Source organism: Octopus sinensis, linkage group LG7 (genome assembly GCF_006345805.1).
Source record: "Octopus sinensis linkage group LG7, ASM634580v1, whole genome shotgun sequence".
NCBI lineage: Eukaryota > Metazoa > Mollusca > Cephalopoda > Octopoda > Octopodidae > Octopus > Octopus sinensis.
This window is the reverse complement of record NC_043003.1, coordinates 21,126,906-21,151,104: the sequence shown is the minus strand read 5'-3', so window position 1 is coordinate 21,151,104 and position 24,199 is coordinate 21,126,906. Positions and strand designations below refer to the sequence as shown.

The window sequence follows — 24,199 nt, the reverse complement described above, 5'->3', positions numbered from 1 at the left end:
AGTTATGGGAATGTAAACTCATCAACACCAGTGTCAAGCAGTGGTGGAGGACAAACATAGATACAAAGACACACACAGATATATATATCATCATCATCATCATCATCATCAGCATCATTTAGCGTCCACTTTCCATGCTAGCATGGGTTGAACGGTTCAACTAGGGTCTGGGAAGCCAGAAGACTGCATCAGGCCCAGTCTGATCTGGCAGTGTTTCTACGGCTGGATGCCCTTCCTAACGCCAACCACTCCGTGTAGTGGGTGCTTTTTACGTGCCACCATATATATATATATATATATATATATATATATATATATATATATAAGAGGGACGACCACTAAGTGGACATCCATTATGTTAGTAAGACCCCTAAGGTCTTACCACTAAGAAAGGAATGTTCTCACTGACGAGTTGCGAACATCTACATAAGTGATTACGTAAGTGGTAACAACGAAACTGGTTTGTGATTAATCTGTATATTTTGTTTCTTTTCATTTGTCTTGATCACTTATGTTTTGGCGTTTGCTAAATTTTCTTGAGAACATTCCTTTCTTAGTGGTAAGACCATAGCAGATCTTCTTCTAGCATAATGGATGTCCACAAATCTTCAAATTTTTCCACATGCTAGACCACTGGTTCTAAATTGATATTAATCAAATTAATATTTAATTTTTCACCATTATTATTTTAAATTTTTATATATATATGTATGTATATGTACAACAGGCTTCTATCAGTTTCCATCTTCCAAGTCCACTCACAAGACTTTGGTCAGCCTGAGGCTATAGTAGAAAACTCTTGCTCAAGGTACCATGCAGTAGGACTGAATCTGGGATCATGTAGTTGGAAAGCAAGCTTCTTACCACAGAGCCATGCTTGCATTTAAAAATGTTAATGATTTTGGGGGTTTTTTTTCCTCTAGGAATTAGCTGAGAAATGTGATTCTGTGCCATATGTGACCAAACCTCTTCATGGAATTCCAATCAGCCTCAAAGAAAACATAATCTACAAGGTTGGTTCCTTATTTCTTTTGTCCTTTATTTCTTTATTCTTTTTCTTGTTTCAGTCAGTGAACCAAGGCCATGCTGGAGCAGTGCTTTGTAGGATTTAGTTGAACAAACTGACCCTAGTTGTTTATTTTTAAGCCTGGTACCTGTTTTATTGGTCTCTATTGCTGAAGTGCTAAGTTATGGGGATGTAAAGAAACCGATACTAGTTGTCATGTGGTGGAGGGTGGGACAAACACAAACCCAAAGGCACAAATATATACAGACTCACACAAACACATGCACATACAACATATAATCAAATACACATAGACACACACACACACACACATATGATAGGCTTCTACACAGTTTCCATTTACCAAATTCATTCACAAGGCATTGATTGTCCTGGGCTATAATAGAAAGACACTTGTCAAAAGTGCAGCACAATGGGATTGAATCGAAAAGCACATGGTTGCAAGGTGAATCATTCCAGTGCTTATATATGGAAATATATTTCCAATTATTGAATGACAAGGCAGCAACATCGGCAAACTGTTATTGCACCAGAAAGACTGCTTAGCAGCATTTCTTCCAACTCTATGTTCTGAGTTCAAATGCTGCTGATGTTGACTTTGCCTTTCATCCTTTTGGGGTCATTAAAATAAGTATCAACTGAAAGAGGTCAATGTAACTGACTTACCTCCTGCCCACAAATTGCTGACCTTGTGTCAAAATTTAAAACCAGTAATTAAATGATTTAATAATTTTCAATAACGTTTCACTGTTTCTTGATTATATTTCTGTACCACTGTAGTTCTTTAACCTTTAGTAACCTTTAGGTACATCATGTCACTGAACAAAAAATGCAGTATACTAAATGTTAATTTTTCCCTAAGTCAGCTCAATTCCAAAAGTTACAGAGTATGCAATGGTCTCCACATCAATTTACAGGGTGTCATTCTGTGCAGGTGGCACGTAAAAAGAACCATTTGAGTGTGATCGATGTCAGTACTGCTTGACTGGCCCTTATGTTGGTGGTACGTTAAAGCACACCTACACTCTTGGAGTGGTTGGCGTTAAGGAAGGGCATCCAGCTGTAGAAACTTTGCCAGATCAGATTGGAGCCTGGTACGGTCTTCTGGCTCACCAGCCCTCAGTCAAACCGTCCAACCCATACCAGCATGGAAAGCAGACGTTAAACGACAATGATGATGATGATTCATAACCTATTGTTATGGATGAAATGAAATGAAGTAAAAAACTAATTTGTTTTAACTGGCAGAAAGGCTCCATGCATTAAATTAAAAGAAAAATATGAAACTGTTGCATTCATGTCTTTCTAAAAGTATTAAGAGGTGTGAGTAAAGTGAATTAACTTTAGATTTGGAATTTAGGTTGCAGTTTTGTTTACTATAGGCACATACATTGACCTACAACACCTATAATGCCTACCTGACAATCAGAAGAATATTGTAATAATGGTTTCAAATTTTGGGAGAAGGCCAGAAATTTTGGGAGAGGAGGTAAATTGATTACATTGATCCTCAGTACTCAACAGGTACTTATTTTATCGACCCTGAAAGGAACACGAAGATAGACAAAATGTTGCCAAGCAAGATGAAGCAAGTAAGACATCTTGGTCATCTTTTGCATTTGTTTCCATTCACAGTCATCTTAACCTGGTCTTAACACTGAATTGAAGATGGACACAGATGAGAGAGTGAGGGTGACAGTGCACAAAATTTCATCATTCTAAACAAAGTCACCATGCAAGTCATCAGTCATCCTTCATCAAGGATGACTGTATGGCCCTCATAATTCTAACAGACGAATGCATATTAGAAATGTATTAATATTAGTGGGTAATAGCTAAGGTGGCAAATTGGCAGAATCATTAACACACTGAGGTTGATTTTACCTTTCATCTATTCTGGGTGGATAAAATAAGTACCAGTGAAGCACTGGGGTCAATATAATTTACTTAACCCTGCTCCCAGAATTGATAGCCTTGTGCCAAAATTTGAAACTAATTTTAGTGTATATTACAAGTGTATCAACATTGTATTAAGACTATGTTGCACATCTTTATATATTACATTGTATTAAATGGTTACCATAGTTATTTTAGGGGGTAAACAACAATATAACAATAATAAACAGTGTGTTGTTGTTGCTCTTCCTAATCCAACCCTGATCAAGTAGACCAGAAATTAGGACAATTCTGTGATTTTATATATATTGAAGACTGCATTGTCATAACAGTGGGATTTGAGGAAGGCTTGACTGCTATTTATAGCTGGTTGACTAACTGTGTAGTGATCCTGTTGGATGTAGTAGAATAAACTAGAAAGGCTAGTTACACAGTTTCGATCTTATAATAATTTTCTTTGCCTTTTCTTTTCTTTCATTCAATTAGGGACTTCGCGCAACCTGTGGCTTAGGTTTCAGCCTGTTGAGCCCACCTCATGCAGATGATTCAAATCTTGTTAAGGTATGTTTTATTTTATACTAAAAAAATGCTTCAGTCATTCTAAGCAATTTCAGAATCCCAATGAAGAGTGAAAGTGAATAGTGAAGAGTTAAATGTTTTAGTAATTGACCTAATGACTCCTGGGTATGAATATAAGACTTACACCCATCTGCTAAGCCATGTCTAGTTATTGTGGCAGAGTAGGCTCATGAAACCAGTATGATCTCATGCTAAAAATTCATGGCCTCCACATCAGACTGTGATTGGTGGAGAGGACATGCTGAGGCTTTCATCCTGTAGTTAACTAAACATGGGCAATTAAATCCAATCCAATCCAATCCTAACTTTTTGGTACCAACTTGTCAAACATATTCCCAGGTTAAACAATACAATTTCTCCTGTTTAAAAGAATTTGCATTTAAAATAAAAACCTTCTATTACATTTAATATAATAACTTTCTTTATATAAATGTTTTAATTATTTATTTTATGTAATAACTTTCTTTATATAAATGTTCTTATTTTTTTTATTAAAGCTAAAAGAATGAAAGTATGATTTTTAATAAAGATTTGTATTTTTACCTGGTATTTCAGTATTTCAGTATTAGGACCTCTTCTTCGGAAAATCTTTGGAGAAAGGTGTTGCTAGCTGCCTACTCTGTTCTGCAGTGTGTGTTTGAAGGGTTGCTATGCATTGCTATAGTAGCCAAACAGTTGCATGTAGTTCAGATCTGTTATTAATATGCAGGTTGTAACTTCTTTTATCCTTGGGTTCCCAATGTTCCTTTCTTTCTACACTAGGCTCAAGGCCCAAAATTTTTGGGGAGGGGCCAGTCGATTACATCGACCCAGTATGCAACTGGTTCTTAATTTATTGACCCTGAAAGGATGAAAGGCAAAGTCAACCTTGGTGGAATTTGAACTCAGGACGTAAAGACAGAGGAAATACTGCTAAGCATTTCGCCCTGCTTGCTAACATTTCTGCCAGCTCGCTGCCTTGTTTCTTTCTGTAGCTTCATTTGAAACCTGGATGTCTTGGATGTGGTACTTCAGTAGATATTTTTTGGGTAAGAAGCATTCAAACAGTATTTCATGAAAACTATACCACACGACATTCTTGATGTTGAAAATCCCAACTTAGAATTAACAGATTTAGTTATTTTACAAAATTCCTCCAAATTCTTTACTATTTTCAAAACTAATTAAATACATAGACAAAGCATTTATTAAGAAATGTGATTACAAATGAGTTAAGACCCAAGAATTTGATTCAGGTGAGATTAGTACTAGAGACCTAAACTCCTGCTAGGGACCTAAACTCCTGCTTGGAACCTAAACACTTCTGCACAAATGTGATAATGATGGGCACCTCTTGCAGTAGGTATTCAGGGAGCTTATCACCCAAGCTGACACATGCATTCATTCCAACATGAAATTTTGTTAGAAAATTACTATTTTTAAATCTCACAATGTGAGATATTCATCAACAGTACTTTGTGGTAAAGATTGTTTGCCAACATAACAGGGCAGTCCTGGCTTAGGACTAATGTTGCTGTAATTTAGCCCCAGGAGAAAATGTTCAAAAACATAAGGACACAGATCGTGTTGTATAGCCAGCTGGAACGATGTCTCCTAGGGCTAAATTACAGTAACCTTAGTCCTAAACCAGGACTGCCATGTTATGTTGGCAAACAATCTTTACTATATGGAATTTTATGTTGATTGTTTTGCCTTTCTCAGCTATGCCCAGCTATAGTATTCAACACAAAATCAGGTGAGTAGTATTTTATACTGAAGTACTTTACAATGAAAAATCCTTGCATATGAGAAATCCCAATCTCTGAACAGCACTTGCATTTTCTCAGAAAGTAGAACTAGTCTATATCATTGTATACAAATGAAATCACAAATGTTATACCATAGTTTTCCTTTTCAAAAAGAGATGTCTAAACAAAGGCTAAGGGTCTCTCACTCCGAGTTATTGGATTGCTATTGATCCTACTGAGTGCATTTGCTCTTTGTCAGGTTTTATTTTTCCTCCTCCAGGGTGTCCAACAAAAGCCACCTTCCTTACCAAGGAAACTTGGTATATTTTTCACTTTAGTAAGTGATATGTGACACACATACACACACACACACACATACATACACACATACATACACACAGACACACACACACATACACATACACACACATACACACACACATACACACACACATACACACATACACACACACATACATACACACATACATACACACATACATACATACATGATAGCTGTCCACTTGTGACTGAGGAAAAGCATTACTGAACTTTAGGAACATTGTGCACTTAAGACTGCCTTATACTTTACACTTGTGGCTCCGTTGGTGACTAAAAAGCCCTGCTCTTGACAAACATACATGACTGCAAGCATTGCAGACCAAGCTTTCCCCATTCCTTACACAAGCAGTGTGTTTTCCAGCTGCATACTGAAATAAATAATTACATAAATACGTACATACGTACGTATTGTGATACTGTAAACAATATCTGCAGGTGAAGAAAGCGACCAGTAACTATCTTACCCAATATCTCACGTTGTGAGATTTAAAAATAGTAATTTTCTATCTTCCCCAAGTTTGTGACCATGAAATCAACAACATAATTAGGATAGCTAATGAACTTGAGGAGCGGCATGAAATTAAGTAAAATATATTTATCAAAAGAACAAAATAAAAAATATAAGAAGTTAGTACATGGGTACTTGGCATGAGAAAGGCAAATCATAGAAGAAACTGATCATGTCAAAAGCTTCACACAGAGTACAAAAAATATTATGACATCTCAATTTGAAGGCTGCATCCATGCAATTCAAGAATAATAAATCCCCACTAAGTACCCACAGCATAAAGGAAGAAAGCATTGACAGGTACAGGCATGGCTGTGCAGGCACAGGTGTGGCTGTGTAGGCATAGGCGTGGCTGTGTAGGCACAGGTGTGGCTGCATAGGCACAGGTGTGGCTGTGTAGTCACAGGTGTTGCTGTGTAGGTGCAGGTGTGGCTGTGTAGGGACAGGTGTGGCTATAGTGGAAGACAGCAGGACTTAACCTGAAGCAAACTTGTTGGAAGCAAAGTTCTTGACCACACAGCCATGCCTAGCTCATAATACTAATTATATTACACTAATTATATGATACTATTTATATCATATTGTTTTATTATGAAATGTGAGAATATTTTAATGAAAGGATGGAGAAATGTCAGCATTTTATTAGAAGAGTTTTCTTTCTTTTTTTTTTGTCAGAGTTCATTCATTTCTTAGTTGTTTAGAAGGTGACCAAGAGAGAAAGAGAGAGAGAGAGATATATAGAGAGAGAGAGAGAGTAAAGGGAGAGAGAAAGGGAAAGGGAGAGGGAGGGAGGGGAGGATTAATGGGAAAAGGGGAAGAGAAAGAGAGTGATAGATATAGATGTGGATTAATATAATTTTCATTTTGAATTAACTTCTTTGTTTGCTATAATTGAATCAATGCTGAATGGCTTAAATTTCTACTTCAGTGTCTAAAAGAACTTGGTGCTGTTCCATTTGTCACAACAAATGTACCACAGTCTTTAATGAGGTAAGCTTTCATTAATTCCTTGGGGCCAAATTATATCACTTTGCAGTCCTCAACCTTTCGCTCACACTTCCCATCTTGAATCAAACGCCTTTTTTTTTTCTCAAGCCAAAGGGGGTGACCTTTAACTGGATGTGGACTGGGGTATCAGTGTGTGCAGCATAAACATTGCCCTTTAAATGTGAGCTGTGCTCCTGAGTTTTGCATTACGATGCTTTTCTCACTGAAAATCAATAAGGATTACATTGTTTATGAAGTTTTATATATATATATATATATATATATATGTGTGTGTATATATTTAGTCATGGTGTAAATGAAATTTTTGCACTGAATGTTCAAACTGAAGGGAAAATATTTGATGTGTTTTATTCCACACAGTTGTTGCTTTAAATCTTGAAAGCTTTATTAACAGAAATTTTTTATATAGATTTGCAACATCCAAATAATGGTCATAATCACAATAATAATAATTCCTTCCACCAATGCCAGTATGAAAAACGGACATTAAATGATGATGATGATAATAATAATAATAATAATAACTATAACACACAAGGCCTGAAATTTTGGGGGAGGGAGCTAATTGACTGCATGGACACCAGTAATAACAACAACAGTAGTGATGGTAACAATGGTGATGTTGTGATGGTGATGAAACACTTTCTCTAAGTATGTATATATATTACAATTATGTATATATATTACAATTGAATAAGTCCATAGATAATTGCTTGCATTTGTTTTTATCAGTTGTTAGTTCTAACTTTTCAATATTCATATTTTCTTTGCAGTAAATCCTGTAATAATAATATTTACGGAAAAACTAGAAACCCGATTAAAGCTGATCGATGTCCTGGTGGATCAAGCGGAGGGGAAGGAGCTCTCATAGGTTATGGTGGATCTATTTTAGGTATAGGAACAGATATTGGTGGTAGCATTCACTGTCCAGCTCACTTTTGTGGCATTTATGGATTAAAAACAACTACTACTCGCATGGGGTAAGTCTGTAAAATGTTTTCCACAAACCCTTTCGGTTCTATTCCTCCCTTTATAATATTTACCCTAAAACCTTCCTAAATGTGATTTTTATTCACTTCATTAACCTGAATATGGTTAAAATGCCCATTTTGAAACTACATGGTTTCAGGTTCAGTCCTGCTACCCAGCATGTTGGGCAAGTGTCTTCTATTATAGCCTCAGGCCGATTAATGCTTTGTGAGTGAATTTCATAAAAGGAAACAGTGTGGAAGCTCATTGAATATGTACATACATACATACATACACACATACATTTATGTATATATGTATATATATATATATATATATATATATATATATATATATATATATATATATATGTAGAAGGTTGAAAAGGAACACACAAGTTGGTATATATATGGAAAAAAAGTCAAGGTAGAAAATGTTAAAATAATTTTATAAAAAACATTTCAGTACCAGTTTCAGTCATTGTGATTTCTTCAACTGTAAGTATGGAAAACAATTAAATTTTGGAAAAATTAAAAGAAAAGTTTTTAAAAGAATATTTGCATAGTATTCAAATACAAGGGGCATTTTCTTTCTTTCTGCTTGTTTCTGTCTCTCTTGTTTACTCTTGTGTGGTGAATTTATTGTTGTCTAAATTATGCAAAAATGAAAATAACATTAACATCTCATTTTAACAGATATATTTACAAAAATTACATAAAAATATCTTGAAATACTAAAGAGTAAATTTGTTCAATAAAATTACCATTGGTTTCTCCACAGCCTCCAGATGACTTCAAAATCTCCTGCAACTCTTCTGGATAGTCTACTTGTTTAAGTTGGTGAATGCTGCCATAATCCTTGCCTTCAGTTCATCTTTGGTGTTACAAAGGGTTTTGTTGGTCTCTCACCCAACAGTGCTCCACACATAATAATCAAGGGGGTTGTTGTCTGGGGAGTTAGGTGGCCAGATGTTAGGGGTGGTGTGGTCACAGAAATTATCTGACAGCTATGACTGGGTTCTACTGCTTGTGTGGCATGATGCAGAGTTCTGGTGCCAGAGATAGGTTCTTCCAGCAGCCACCCTCTTGACCCAGGACAGCACTATCTCCTCCTGGCACTTGATGTAGGCCTCCATGTTGGGTGTGAGGCTGTGTGGGAAGCATAACATCACACCATCATTAGTGATCACTCCAAGCACCATGATGTTGACTGAATGTTTGAATTTCATCACGCCCAGTACATGATTTCGGGACACAGCAAGTAAATGGTTGTTCTGTGTGTTCACTCTTTTTTCATATTGGAACTTTTGGTGCAAATTCCAAGCAGTACAGCATGTCATTTCCAAATTTCTGGCAGAGTGAATTGCATTATGGTGTAGCGTTTCTGACAGATGATGCCTAACTAGCCCTACTATACTGTGTAGCTGACAATAATCAAAAACAAACAATGCCAATGCATGACATCAAAAATATAAAATGGCAATAATTTACCAATTGCACCCTCTGTGTATGTGTGTGTGTGCATGTGTCTTTGTGTCCATGTTTGTCCCCAACTACTGCTTGACAAACAGAGACCGATAAAACAAGTACCAGGCTTTATAAAAAAAATACTGGGGTCGATACATTCGACTCAAAATTCTTCAAGGTGGTGCCCCAGCTTGGCCACAGTCTAATGACTGAAACAAGTAATATATATATATATATACACGAGTAAAACGCCCCCCCCGTCCAATGGATGGTGCTGAGTTGTCAAACATTTAAACTAAATTTTCTCAAAACAACTTGTCTGACCGTCTCATAGGCCTCCCCTTTGAGAAACACTGATTTAACCTAAATTTGAGACACCAGCAAAAGAAGAAATAAAGACAGACTTTTTTCTATTCCAAAGAAAAACGATTTTATCCACACAAATATGCAACCGAAGAGTTTAAAGTACCAGTAATGATAAGGCTGTTGACTGGGAGAACACAAACATGGTTTAAACAGTAAGCTTGGCAGGAAAGAAACGTGCCTTTAAGCAGTACAAAAACAACAAAAAATGGAAGGTGCAGTTATGTACAGCTTAACGGAAGAAAAGCAGAACAAAAACGGCTTTATCGATTGCATTCTCACCTGGAATCGATTTTTGTAATTTTTTCAAGACTTATACATGCCCTGATATTGTCGGTATCTACATATCAAATTTGAGCACAATCGCTTGGAGGATGCCTGAGATCCAAGAAGACACACACACAGACAGACAGACAGAACGGATTTTATATAAGAGATAAATTTGTCAAAATGTTCTGTGTGTAAGAGTTAGCACTTCCTTCTCTAAGTTTGGATTCAAAATCAAATCCAAGAATCATCGGTCGTCAAATACCAATGCATGCAAAGGCGCGAAATTAAGATTCCTTTGTTCTGACAAAAAGTGATTGATCATCTCCCTTTGACCTCTGACCTGAGCCATGTCAGGCGAAGTTCAAGTGGATGAACGATGACCTACTTAAACAGTAACTGTGTTGCGATATATCTATTTTTCTGGCTATTTGAGATTTTATAAATAGAACGGAAAAATCGGCTATAGAGAGAGAACCGGAGCCGACACCAAAAGCAAACACTACGTGTTTTGGAGACGACTAGAGAATATGTCTAAAGGTGACTGTCCTGAATGATTTACACACACACACACACACACACACACGCAAACATATTCTTCTTTAATATGTATTCTGTACAAGCAATGCGTAGCATTGCTTACAAAATTTATGTAGTGTAAATAAATCTCTATTTAATCACAAAACAACTTATGTATTTATTAATACATACACACATCCACTACATGTGTATTGTAGAAGTATATGTAATTTATTGCAGATAAATTTTAACATCAAAATCTTATCTGGATCCCCAAGGGCCATATGGACCCAAGCTGACAATCACCAGGTTAAATAAGGAGCATAAAGTACCATGTTCTTTATGCATAGTTGATGTTGAATGTATTCTTCTTCTATTGTAAATGGTTAAATATAATGAATTCAAAAATGCTAATTTATATTTTGTTTTTATTGTTTTTTTTATAATAACATATCAGTGTCAGATTCTAATTGATTAATTCACTAATTAATTGATTGATTAATTGACTTTGATAGATTTATTTCTTTTACTTCAATTATAGGACGGGAAGTATATTTAAACCAGTCAAAGAACAAATTCTTGGTAAGAACAATATTACTTTTCCTTCATGTTTTTATTTATTTAGATAAACTCAATGATGTGGTCTAAAGAAGGAGTCTCAAAACAAGCTTGAAATAGCAGTTAAATCACCTTTAAATCTTACTCTACCATCTTAAAAAAAGATAGAAAGGACACACTAGGGCACAACTGTCAGTATTTTCCGCTGATTATAGCAATCCAGTACTTTGTTTCGTGCTCATTTATCCAGCTCTATTGTAGTTTTGGTAGCAGACATTTGCCCAAGTGGCTGCCTGTTGTGAACAAAATTTGAATCACAATGAGAAAATGCAAACTTTTTAACCATACAGGTATACCTGCATATAACAGCTCTATTTATAATGATAAATTGTTTAATTATTTCTTTAATTACAGTTCAGACTTCTGTAGGCCCAATGGCACAGACTGCTGATGGCTTGATTATGGCAACAAAAGCATTGTTTTCTCAGGAGGTCTTTGAAATGGATCCCCAAATATCCCCTATAGAATTCCAGAATCATGTAAGGAATGGTATTTCTTGATTTCCATAGATTTTTTTTTAATGAGAATTATTACTGGTGTCGGATGTCTGAATCATGTAAAAGATAAAAGATAGTAATAATAATGATAATAGTAATAATAATATAATAATAATAGTAATAATAATAATAATAATAACAACAACAACGACAACGACGACAACAACAGCAAAAGCAAGAGGACTCAGAGAGTGCAAACCTCTGCCAAGGCAACACCAACGTCCTCTCAACGATTAGCCAGAGAGGATTTTTAAAATGAGAATATCTGAAATAAACTTGACTGCACTCACAAATGAGAAAACTAAAAATGAACTCAACCACTCTCAAAAATTACCACTACAAGTGGAGGCATATGATCATGTAGCAAAAGTGCAACATTGGAAACTGTGCAAAAAGTGGGGGGCGAGAGAGAGGCAAGATGTGGTATGTGCACACACCACAGAGAGTGACGGAGTTGGAGACTAGCAAAATCCTCTGGGATATCCCAATCCAAATAGATCAGGTGCTACAGCATAACAGACCGGACCTAGTGGTGGTCGACAAGATGCACCATATGTGCTGTATAGTTGATGTTGCATGCTTCTTTGACCCATGGATAGTCGAGAAGGATGATGGAAAAATAGATAGATACAACCCTATTATGTACGAAATAGGCCAGCTGTGGGACATGAAGATGATGAAGATAATGCCAATTATTGTTGGGTACTTAGGAACAATATCAGAAGGCAGCAAGAGGAATATAATTGAAATTGGAATAGATGCCCAGTAGAACTGCTACAAAAGGTTTGCCTCCTTGGCATGGCCAGAATAATCAGGAAAGTATTAGATAGCTGAAAAGAATGGATAGCATGGTACTGTAGGCTGCAGGCAGCAAGCCTGCTCTGCATGCAAGGCCTCAGGGATTCCAACAAAACTTGTGATAAAAAGAAATAATAATAACAAATATATTTTCTGTTACTTTTCAGTTGTTTGATGGCAAAAGAAAACTACGGATTGGCTATTATGAGACTAATAATTTAGTTAGTGCTACCCCAGCCTGCCGTAGAGCAGTTCTTTTAGCAAAGGAAGCTTTGGAAGCCAAAGGGCATACGGTAAGAATGTTATCATTATTTTAAAGAGACTTGGGTAAAGCTGGAACAATACAAGAAGATATGAAGTAAACTACAAAGAAAACAAAACAAAACAAAGTTGTAGTTTTATCTCATATTTTTATTTTTATTCTTTTATTCTTTTACTTGCTTCAGTTATAGGCGCAGGAGTGGCTGTGTGGTAAGTAGCTTGCTTCGCAACCACGTGGTTCATTCCCACTGTGTGGCATCTTGGGCAAGAGTCTTCTACTATAGCCTCGGGCCGACCAAAGCCTTGTGAGTGGATTTCGTAGATGGAAACTGAAAGAAGCCCGTTGTATTTATGTATATATATATGTGTGCATGTGTATATGTTTGTGTGTCTGTGTTTGTCCCCACAAAATCGCTTGACAACCGATGCTGGTGTGTTTATGTCCCCATAACTTAGCGGTTCGGCAAAAAGAGACTGATAGAATAAGTACTAAGCTTACAAAGAATAAGTCCTAGGGTCGATTTGCTCAACTAAAGGTGGTGCTCCAGCATGGCTGCAGTCAAATGACTGAAACAAGTAAAAGAGAGTTATTTAACTGTGGTCATGCTGGAGCACTGCCTTGAAGGGATTTAGTCAAAGAAATTGACCCCAGGACATATTCTTTCTAAGCCTAGTACTTATTCTATTAGTCTTTTGCTGAACTGCTATGTTACAGAGACATAAACACACCAGCATTGATTGTCAAGTAATGGGGAAGGGGACAAACCCAGACATACACACATATAAATACAAACACACACACACACATGTATATGTCAAACTTCTTTCATTTTTCCTTCCACCAAATCCACTCACATGTCTTTGGTCAGCTCGAGGCTATAATAGAAAACACTTGTCCAAGGTGCCATGCAGTGGGATTGAACCCAGAACCATGTAGCTGGAAAGCAAGCTTCTTACCACACTGCCATGCTTGCACTTATATTTCTATATTTCAGGGCTATGACTTTTCTTCAGGACATGTGGAAAAGCGAAGGATGGAAAAGGTTGTTGGTCAGATTTGTGGATGAGGAATGTGACATGCACAGACTGGTGTTGCTATAGCAACTAGTCCACTTCATGTAGTTCTTTTCTGTTATGTAATTATGTAATGGCTGGTCTCGGTTTGTTGGTAAGGAGGGATTTCATGATTCTGACTTTGCCACTGCTAAATTGAATGGCACTGATGAATATTTTAAAATCCTGGGTCTCGAATTTTTTATATATTTTAGCAGATTTAAACATGAATACGTAATTGTTGTTGTTTGAATCAGCCAGGCATCGTTGAATGATAAGAAGTTTGCTTCCCAACCAAAGGGTACTGGGTTCAGTTCCACTGTATGGCACCTTAGGCAAGTGTCTTCTACTATTGTCCAGGGCCTTGTGAGCGGATTTAGTAGATGAAAATTGAAAGAAGCTCATCATATACTTATAGTCAATTCAACAAAAACAATTCAAAAAAGGAATAAAAAAAATAAAGAGGAAAAAAAACAAAAAGAGTAAAAGAAGGGAAAAAACAAATGTGAGGACGTGCACAAGAATTATATTAGTTTAATTTTTGTGAATGGAATTCTCGGTGAAAGGAGAGAGTTTTTAACATTTCGAATATGATTCTTTGTCAGAAAGGAAAAAGAGAAAAGAAAGGAAAATTGCCAATGGTCCATGTGTGGTTTCATTTCTGAAGTGTGTGTGTGTATATATATATATATATATATATATATATATGTATATATAAAAAAAAAAAAATTAAAAAATGCGCAACTCCATTGTCTCCCGAGACAGAAAGGATGCCAATACAATATATATATGTATATATATATATATATATATATATATATGTATATATATATATCATATTCATCCTCATCCATCATCGTCATCATTTAATGTCTGCTGTCCATGCTGGCATGGGTTGCATGGTTTGATGAGGGCTGATAACCTGAGGGGCTGCACTAGACTCCAGTCTGATTTGGCATGGTTTCTACAGCTTGATGCCCTTCTTAACACCAACCACTTCCAGAATGTAATGTGTGATTTTATGTGCCACCAGCATGGGTGTCAGTTGCATGACTATGATTTCATGACTACGATTTCACTTGGTTTGCTGGGTCTTCTACTCAAGCACAGTATTGCCAGAGATCTCAGTCACTTGTTATTGCCTCCATGATGCCCAATACTTGATGGGTGCTATTTTAATGCCACTGGCACAGGTGCTCACACATAAGTATATCTATATGTGTATGCCTGTATTCATTGTTTGACAACTACTGCTGGTTGATTTATGTTCCAGTAACTTAGTGCTTTGGCAAAAGAGACCAATAGTATGAGAACCAATCTTAAAATGTAAGTGCTGGATTTGTTCAACAAAAACCTTTCAAGGTGGTATCCCAGTATGGTCACGGTCCAATGACTGAGAGAGGCTTTTGTTGGCCTGAGGCTATAGTAAAACACACTCGCTCAAGGTACCATGCAGTGGGACTGAACCCAGAACCATATGGTTGGAAAGCAAATTATCCTAGCACACTACCATTAGGGTTAGGGCACCTATGAAGAGACTATCATTGATAGCTGTTGTTGTTTCATTTAATTTACAGGTGGTTGATTTTACTCCTCCTAGGATCCTTGATGCTCTGGTTTTGGTCATAAATATATTGTGGTCTGATGGATATTTGATGAGCAAATTGATGTAAGTATTCTACACCTGTGCTCCCCAAATATTTTGCTTGCACCACAGACTGGTTTTGTGTAAGGTTTCCATGGATTGGGGTACCATGGAGTACATAAAAAAACTGGTACTCTGTTGTTAGGTACAACAACAATGGTTCCAGTTGATCTGACCATGGAATGGTGTGCTTGTAAAATTTGCATGCAAATGGCTGGGTACTCCACAGACACAAGTATCCTTAGTGTAGTTCCCAGGTAGATTCAGTGTGACACAGAATGTAACAAGGCTGGTCCTTTGAAATGCAAGTACTACTCAATTTTGTCAGCTGAGCAGACTGGAGCAATGTGAAATAAAGTGTCTTGCTCAAGTACAAAATGCATCACCAGAAAATGAACCCATGACATGATGATCATGAGCCAAGTACCCTAACTACTAAGCCATGTACCTTAACCTGACCACATGCATGACAAATTACAATAAAATACATAAAGTGTAATTTAAGGTACTAGGACGAAAGCCAGCCCTTGGACAAAATCCCCCCTGGACAAAATCCCCTCACTCAAAATTCACTGGCAGTCAATATCCCCTGGGATATTGTTCTTTCTTTACAATAAAAATATTTTATGAAAGCGAAATTCTATGAAAAAAAGTTAAAATATTTATTATTGATTAGAACAATAGCAATTTCATCTGGTGGAATTTTGTCCTCAGGGAGATTTTGTACAGCTACCATAATTTAATTATTACAGATACTTAGTGGTTAGTGTATTCGGCTCTCAATCATAAGGTCGTGAATTCAATTCCTAGTGGTGCATTTCATCCTTGAGCAAGATACTTTATTCCTCGTTGCTCCAGTCGACTCAGCTGGCAAAAATGAGTTGTACCTGTAATTCAATGGACTAGCTGTGTTACATTCAATGTGTCATGTTGAATTTCCCTAAGGATTACATTAAGTGTATGTGTGTCTGGAGTACTCAGCCACTTGCACATTAATTTCAGGAGCAGACTGTTCCATTAATTGGATTGACTGGAACATTCATCGTTTTAACTGATGGGGTGGCCCCCGCTCCACCAGCTAGGCAACCAGCAAACCAGCCTATTATGACAGATAAAATACCCATATATATTACATATAACTAACTGACACTCATTCGCTTACCATGATAAGGGTTCCAGATGTTCTGATCAATGGAACAACCTGTTCATGGAATTAATGTGCATGTGGCTGAGCATAATAGAATTGAACCAGAAACCATGTGGTTGCAAGGCAAACTTCTTTTATCCCTTAGCATTCAGATTACTCTGTCAAGTGTAATGTTTATTTATTCATATTGTTTTGAATTGGTCTCACATTATCTTGTAGCTTTGAGATTTCAGTGATGTGATGGCTTGTTTTAAGAATGACATTGTAAAGTAGGTGTGATTGGCCAGATCTGGTCATTTTGAACATAAACCATGTGACATATTTTGGCCGGTTTAAATACTATAGGGTTAAGCACATGATTATGCGTCCATATTCAAAGCTTTTCCTAATATTCTACTTTATATAAAGAATTACGCTCTATTTGTGAAGGCGCATGGCTCAGTGGTTAGAGCGTAGAGCTTACGATTGTGAGGTTGTGAGTTCAATTCCCGGACCGGGCTGCATGTTGTGTTCTTGAGCAAGATACTTTATTTCACGTTGCTCCAGTTAACTCAGCTGTAGAAATGAGTTGCGACATCACTGGTGCCAAGCTGTATCGGCCTTTGCCTTTCCCTTGGAAAACATCAGTGGTGTGGAGAGGGGAGGCTGGTATGCATGGGTGAGTGCTAGTCTTCCACAAACAATTTTGCCCTGACTTGTGCCTAGGAGGGTAACTTTCTAGGTCCAATCCCATGGTCTCCTCTTCATTCTATCTAACAAAGTAAAAAACAGTTAAAACTGCAGATCACATATTAAGATTATAGTATTATATTTCTGTTCGTTAATAAAAAGATTATACCCACTTTTACATTACTTTCAGTACAACCTGCATATTTTTCTCCTTCTGTTCCAGAAAATATGAAAGCCCAAGTAAGGAGTTGTATTTTGTTACAAAATCAGAAGGTTTTAAGAAAATTATTTCAGCCCTTGTTTATCCTTTTGTAAGTATTATCTTCTTGATCCCAAATATTTTTCTGCCAAGTGTGTTTTTATTTTGCTGATGAAGGACTAATGACTGAAATGTCAAGGATGTTTCCTTTCTTTTTAAGGGTTATACTAAAATAATGTTCATTAAAACTTGGCCCTCTCGTGTTGTCTTCTTTTTGAGTTCATCGTCTAATATAAATATACTTTGTAGAATTCATGTGCATGTGGGTTTGCACATATACACATGCATGTGTGTGTGTGTCTTCAGCATGAAAAGTACTGTCATCAAAGCAAGACCAGTGTCACAATCAGCCATGCCAAATCACCAGTGTCCAAACAGCTGCTCCCAATTTTCTCATTTCACCTTTGTCACATTGTCTCACACTGATTCAACCTGAAAATAGTCTGTGGAATACTCAGCCACTTGTATGGTATTTTCATGAGTAGGAATTCATTTGGTTGAACAAACAACCGAATTCTCATAGTGAAGACCAACAGAGAATCTACCATTGAGTAAACTTTGAAATTATAGAAAATAATTTCAGACTTGAAATTATAGGAAATCTCTCTCTATATAAACGGCAGTTTGTCTGTGTGTGTTTCTGTGTGTCTGTCAGGTTGTACCCTCACCCTGACCACGGCTTTCAACCGATTCTGATGAAACTTGACACACACATAGCCCAATGTCATAATTCAAAACTAATGCAGCGAACATTTTGAAAAGTTCCCCCAGTTCTGAAAAAGATCGATAAATTCGACATGGGGTCGACAATCAGAAACAAACCACAGATGGTCTAGGGGATGCAACTCGACCTTTTTAACTATCAAAAAAAATTTACCATCATTTTTTCCCCCATTTTTTTGCTATTTTTTGGCTATAACTCTCTAAAAATGCTTTATAGTTATTTCCCTTACAAACCCGAGCAACGCCGGGTGATACTGCTAGTAAATAGATAAATAAAACCCAAAAATTAATTAAAGGAAAAAAAAAAATGGGATAGTTTTTGAAATGAAAAATATTTTGCTTTCACATTTTTGTCTGTTCGCTTCTTTACTTATATTAATCCTGTTTTGCTAGGACAAGGTAGCATCTAAAGTCATTTATGCATCAGATGGACGTAGGTGAGTGTGAAACAGTTTATCCTGTCTTTGCTTGTTTATTTCTACATATATCTTTCTTTCCAGTAAACCCTGCTGCTCTTTACCAAACGGTTTACATCATGGAGTTTATAACATGGTTATTGTTACACTTTAATATTTTGCACTACAGTGTTTATGTTGTGATGCTCACACCATAATGTGCCCCAGCATGGCCACAGTCTAATGACTAAAACAAGTAAAAGAATATACAGACATCTATGCATGTATATGTATATATATATGTATATATATATATATATATATATATATATATATGTATTATGTATATGTATGTGTATACAGACATACATACATATATATATATATTATTTTATTTGTTCTAGTCATTTGACAGCAGCCATGCTAGAGCGCCACCTTTAGTCAAACAAATTGACCTCAGGACTTATTCTTTGTAAGCCTTGTACTTTTTCTATTGTTCTCTTTTGCTGAAATGCTAAGATAAGTTACAGGGATGTAGACATGCCACCATCGGATGTCAAGCGATGGTGGGGGACAAACACAGACACACAAACAAACACACACACATACATATATATATATATATATGATGGTTCTATGAAAGGTTCTATGAAAGGTTGCTGAATAAAGAAAATGAATGGGATAAAGAGAGTCTGCCGAATGTTGACCCAACAGAGGGACCAGCTATCCGAGTTGATAGTTCCGTGGTAGCTAAGGCAATTAGAAGCATGAAGACAGGGAAAGCCCCAGGCCCATCAGGAATTACTGCAGAGATGCTCAAAATATCTGGCGGTGTCGGCTATAACCTAGTCACCCGTATAGTCAACCAGGTGATACACGAAGGAGTCATACCCAATGACTGGTGTAGCAGCATACTAGTCAACTGCTACAAAGGTAAAGGTGATGCCCTAGATACAAATAATTACAGAGGTATCAAGCTGTTGGATCAAGTAATGAAGGTTACGGAGAGGGTCATAGCCCAACTAATTAGAGAGAGAGTTAGTTTAGATGAGATGCAGTTTGGGTTCGTGCCAGGGAAAAGTACCACTGATGCTATATTCCTGGTAAGGCAGCTGCAGGAGAAATACCTAACCAAAGATAAGCCCCTGTACCTGGCTTTTGTTGACATGGAGAAAGCTTTTGATAGGGTCCCCCGATCCCTTATCTGGTGGTCAATGAGGAAACTAGGGATAGATGAATGGCTGGTGAGGACTGTGCAAGCCATGTACAGAGATGCCGTAAGTAAGGTGAGGGTTGGCAACATGTACACAGAAGAATTCAAAGTAGAGGTTGGGGTCCACCAGGGTTCAGTACTCAGCCCCCTCCTATTTATCATAGTCCTCCAGGCAATTACGGAGGAATTCAAGACAGGTTGTCCCCGGGATCTCCTCTACGCTGACGACCTTGCTCTTATTGCTGAGTCACTATCAGAGCTGGAGGAGAAGTTCCAGGTGTGGAAGAAGGGTTTAGAATCGAGGGGCCTTAGAGTCAACCTAGCTAAAACCAAAGTACTAATAAGTAGGAAGGTAGACAATCCACAAATGTCTTCAGGAAGATGGCCCTGCTCGATCTGTAGAAAAGGTGTAGGTAGAAACTCTATAAGATGTACCCAGTGTAAGCTATGGACACATAAGAGGTGCAGCAATGTCAAAGGTAGGCTAACTGGGAAGATAGTTTTGTATGTGGCAGATGCTCAGGAGCATTAAACTCCGAACATCTGCAGAAAATAACTTCTGTCACTTTCCAAGGGGAAAAACTAGAAGTAGTTGATAGCTTCCATTATCTAGGTGACCAAGTCAGTAGTGGGGGTGGGTGCGCTGAAAGTGTAACTGCTAGAATAAGAATAGCCTGGGCAAAGTTTAGGGAGCTCTTACCTCTGCTGGTGACTAAAGGCCTCTCGCTCAGAGTAAAAGGCAGACTGTATGATGCGTGTGTACGAACAGCCATGCTACATGGCAGTGAAACATGGGCCGTGACTGCCGAGGACATGCGTAAGCTCATGAGGAATGAAGCCAGTATGCTCCGATGGATGTGTAATGTCAGTGTACATACTCGACAGAGCGTTAGCACCTTGAGAGAAATGTTGTACCTAAGAGGCATCAGTTGTGGTGTGCAAGAGAGACGATTGCGCTGGTATGGTCATGTGGCGAGAATGGATGAAGATAGGTGTGTGAGAAAGTGCCAATCCTTAGCAGTTGAGGGAACCCGTGGAAGAGGTAGACCCAGGAAAACCTGGGACGAGGTGGTGAAGCATGACCTTCGAACTTTAGGCCTCACTGAGGAAATGACCAGCGACCGAGACCTTTGGAAATATTCTGTACGTGAGAAGACCAGGCAGGACAAGTGAGCCCAGCCCACTTATGAATGCCTTTCCTCCCTTGGACACAAAGACCTGTTGAGGCAAGCGAAGTCGATATAGAACCTCATCCGACGACAGGCACCCATGCCAACCCCCTTTGCTTGCGAAGACATGTTGGGGCAAGCGAAATCGAAATCGAATTGAACCAGCCAGGATCCCTGGTCTGGTGGTACGTAAAAAGCACTATCCGACTCGTGGCCGATGCCAGCGCCGCCTCCACTGGCTTCCGTGCCGGTGGCATGTAAAATACACCAATCTGACCGTACGACAGGCACCCATGCCAACCCCCTTGCTTGCGAAGACATGTTGGGGCAAGCGAAATCGAAATCGAATTGAACCAGCCAGGATCCCTGGTCTGGTGGTACGTAAAAAGCACTATCCGACTCGTGGCCGATGCCAGCTCCGCCTCGTCTGGCTTCCGTGCCGGTGGCACATAAAATACACCAATCCGACCGTGGCCACTGCCAGCCTTGCCTGGCACCTGTGCAGGTGGCACGTAAAAAGCACCCACTACACTCACGGAGTGGTTGGCGTTAGGAAGGGCATCCAGCTGTAGAAACACTGCCAGATAAGACTGGAGTCTGGTGCAGCCTTCTGGCTTCCCAGATCCCCGGTCGAACCGTCCAACCCATGCTAGCATGGAGAACGGACGTTAAACGATGATGATGATGATGGCTTATTTCAGTTTCTGTCTACCAAATCCACTCACAAGGCTTTGGTTGGCCCAAAGCTATAGTAGAAGACATTTGCCCAAGGTGCCATGCAATGAGACTGAACCCGGAACCCTGCGGCTGGTAAGCAAGCTACTTACCACACAGCCACTCCTGTATGCATAAATGTATGTATATATATGTGTGTGTGTATATATATATACACACACACATACATATATACATACACATAGTAAAATTCAATTGAATTAGGTACTTAAATTGAGGCACCTCATTAGAATAATATACACCCACAACAATATTGTGTAAATATCTTTTTTATATCTCCATTTTTACCCTAATATTATCTATATACTCTGTTTCTTTAAAACTTTAATTTTCTTATTACTTTTCTATCTTAAAGCATCTCTTTGTCTTATAATTTCAAGCACTTTTAAAATTTATTTACCTATATTTAATTTCTAATTTCTCTTATTGCTATAATATTACAACTCTGCTAAGGTGGTGAGCTGGAAGAAACGTTAGCACACCAAGCAAAATGCTTAGTGATATTTCGTCTGTTTTTATGTTCTGAGTTCAAATTCCACCGAGGTTGACTTTACCGTTCATCCTTTCGGGATTGATAAATTAAGTACCAGTTACTTACTGGTGTCGATCTAACCGACTGGATCCCTCCCCAAAATTTCATGCCTTGTGCCTAGAGTAGAAAAGAATATTATATCTCTGCTAAGTTGTAGCAGGTTCTTTTTATTCCCCTGCAATGATTCCCTGTCATAGTTTAGAGCTTTGCCCCCATAACCCTTATTCCATTATCCTTCAAAGTCTTCCTCTATTAATATTATAGTAATTAGTAATAGTTGAATCAGCTTTCTTCCTTTCTTTTTTCTCCTTGTTCTCCATTCCCTATCCCCCCACTTCTTTGTTACTGCCCTCTGTCTTGTCAACTTGTGGAGATAAAGTTTGTGCAGTGGTTCCATAATTTAATAGGTTGACCAGATCACAAATAATTTTCTTACCACTGACCAGTAGACATTAAACAAGGAGACACGTGTCCACACATATAGAGATGCACATTCATACAGACAAACGTGATACATAGTTGCAAAATGCACTCCCGCACACACACACACACACACACACACATGCACGCACAAGGAGACAGAGGTGCATACATATACAAACACACGATCACACACATATATAAAAAATACACAAACACAGACATGCAAGCACATGAATAAGCAGAATACATACATACAGATGCACACACATACATACATATATGCATATGCATACACACACATGTAGACATACACACATGCATACATACATACATACACACATACATACGTACAGGCATGCATGCATAAGCACACACACACACACACACACACACATACTGACCCACACATATGCACACAAACAAAAAAAAAAGGAACGTAGTGTAAATAACAGACCGAGTCAAGAATATTGAAAAGGCTGCAAGATGCAACGAAAATTTTAGGAAAATAAAAATAAGAAATAAGTGGAAATTTTACCGGTGAGTGTGTTAAATTATAAGGCACAAAAAGAGTATGACTCTCCCCAGACACAACAGAACTCCTTAACAGATAAATTTAAACTAATGGAGCCATGCCCTCCTCTCTTTGTGAAAATAAAGATAATTGGGTCACTGGATTCAATTATTCCTTCCCCCTCCTAAAAACTCTACTAACCTCTAAATTTCTGTTCTGATCAAAAATACACTACTCTGGTACAGCCAAATTGTCAACTGAAATAGTAGCAGAATCACTATAAATATTTTTCTCTCTGTGAATTTTAAACTGTGTTAAATCATTTTGAAAGTCCTTTATTTTGAAGTTCATGAATTCATCTGATGAAAACAGTTTCTTTCTAATGATGTAATGTCTTCATTAATTAATGAAATGGCTCTAATGAATTGACACCTGTACCTCCACTGTTACTCATTTATATATATATACATATATATCACACACACACACACATGTGTGTGTTGTGTTTGTGTTTGTGCCTTACCATCACTTGTCAACAAATGTTGGTTTGTTTACATCCTTGTAACTTAGCAGTTCAGCAAAAGCACTAATAGAATAAGCAGCCAACTAAACCCTTCAAGGCAGAGCCCCAGCACAGCCGCAGTCCAATGACAGAAACAAGCAAAACATTAAAGAAAGATACCTTTTGCTGTAACCTCTTTAATACTAATATCCTTTCTACTGAAGGCAAAAAGGCCTGAAATTTGAGGGGTGGAGACTAGTCGATTACATTGACCGTAGTGTTTCACTGGTACTTAATTTATTGACTGCAAGTGGTTGAAAGACAAAGTCGATCTCGGTGGAATTTGAACTCAGAACTTAGTGATGGTTGAAATAGCAC

At 37.7% G+C, this 24,199-nt stretch overlaps 1 protein-coding gene across 1 annotated transcript in view; it reads left to right on the top strand.

Moving 5' to 3' along the window:
* LOC115214259 (fatty-acid amide hydrolase 1-like) overlaps window positions 1–24,199 on the top strand; it is a 50,812-nt gene that overhangs the window by 12,631 nt on the left and 13,982 nt on the right. The window contains exons 5-14 of the mRNA XM_029783396.2: window positions 924–1,013; window positions 3,410–3,484; window positions 7,008–7,069; window positions 7,861–8,067; window positions 11,213–11,253; window positions 11,644–11,768; window positions 12,752–12,877; window positions 15,476–15,567; window positions 17,583–17,670; window positions 18,735–18,778. Coding sequence (XP_029639256.1) covers window positions 924–1,013; window positions 3,410–3,484; window positions 7,008–7,069; window positions 7,861–8,067; window positions 11,213–11,253; window positions 11,644–11,768; window positions 12,752–12,877; window positions 15,476–15,567; window positions 17,583–17,670; window positions 18,735–18,778 — 950 coding nt within the window. The remainder of the gene's footprint in view (window positions 1–923; window positions 1,014–3,409; window positions 3,485–7,007; window positions 7,070–7,860; window positions 8,068–11,212; window positions 11,254–11,643; window positions 11,769–12,751; window positions 12,878–15,475; window positions 15,568–17,582; window positions 17,671–18,734; window positions 18,779–24,199) is intronic.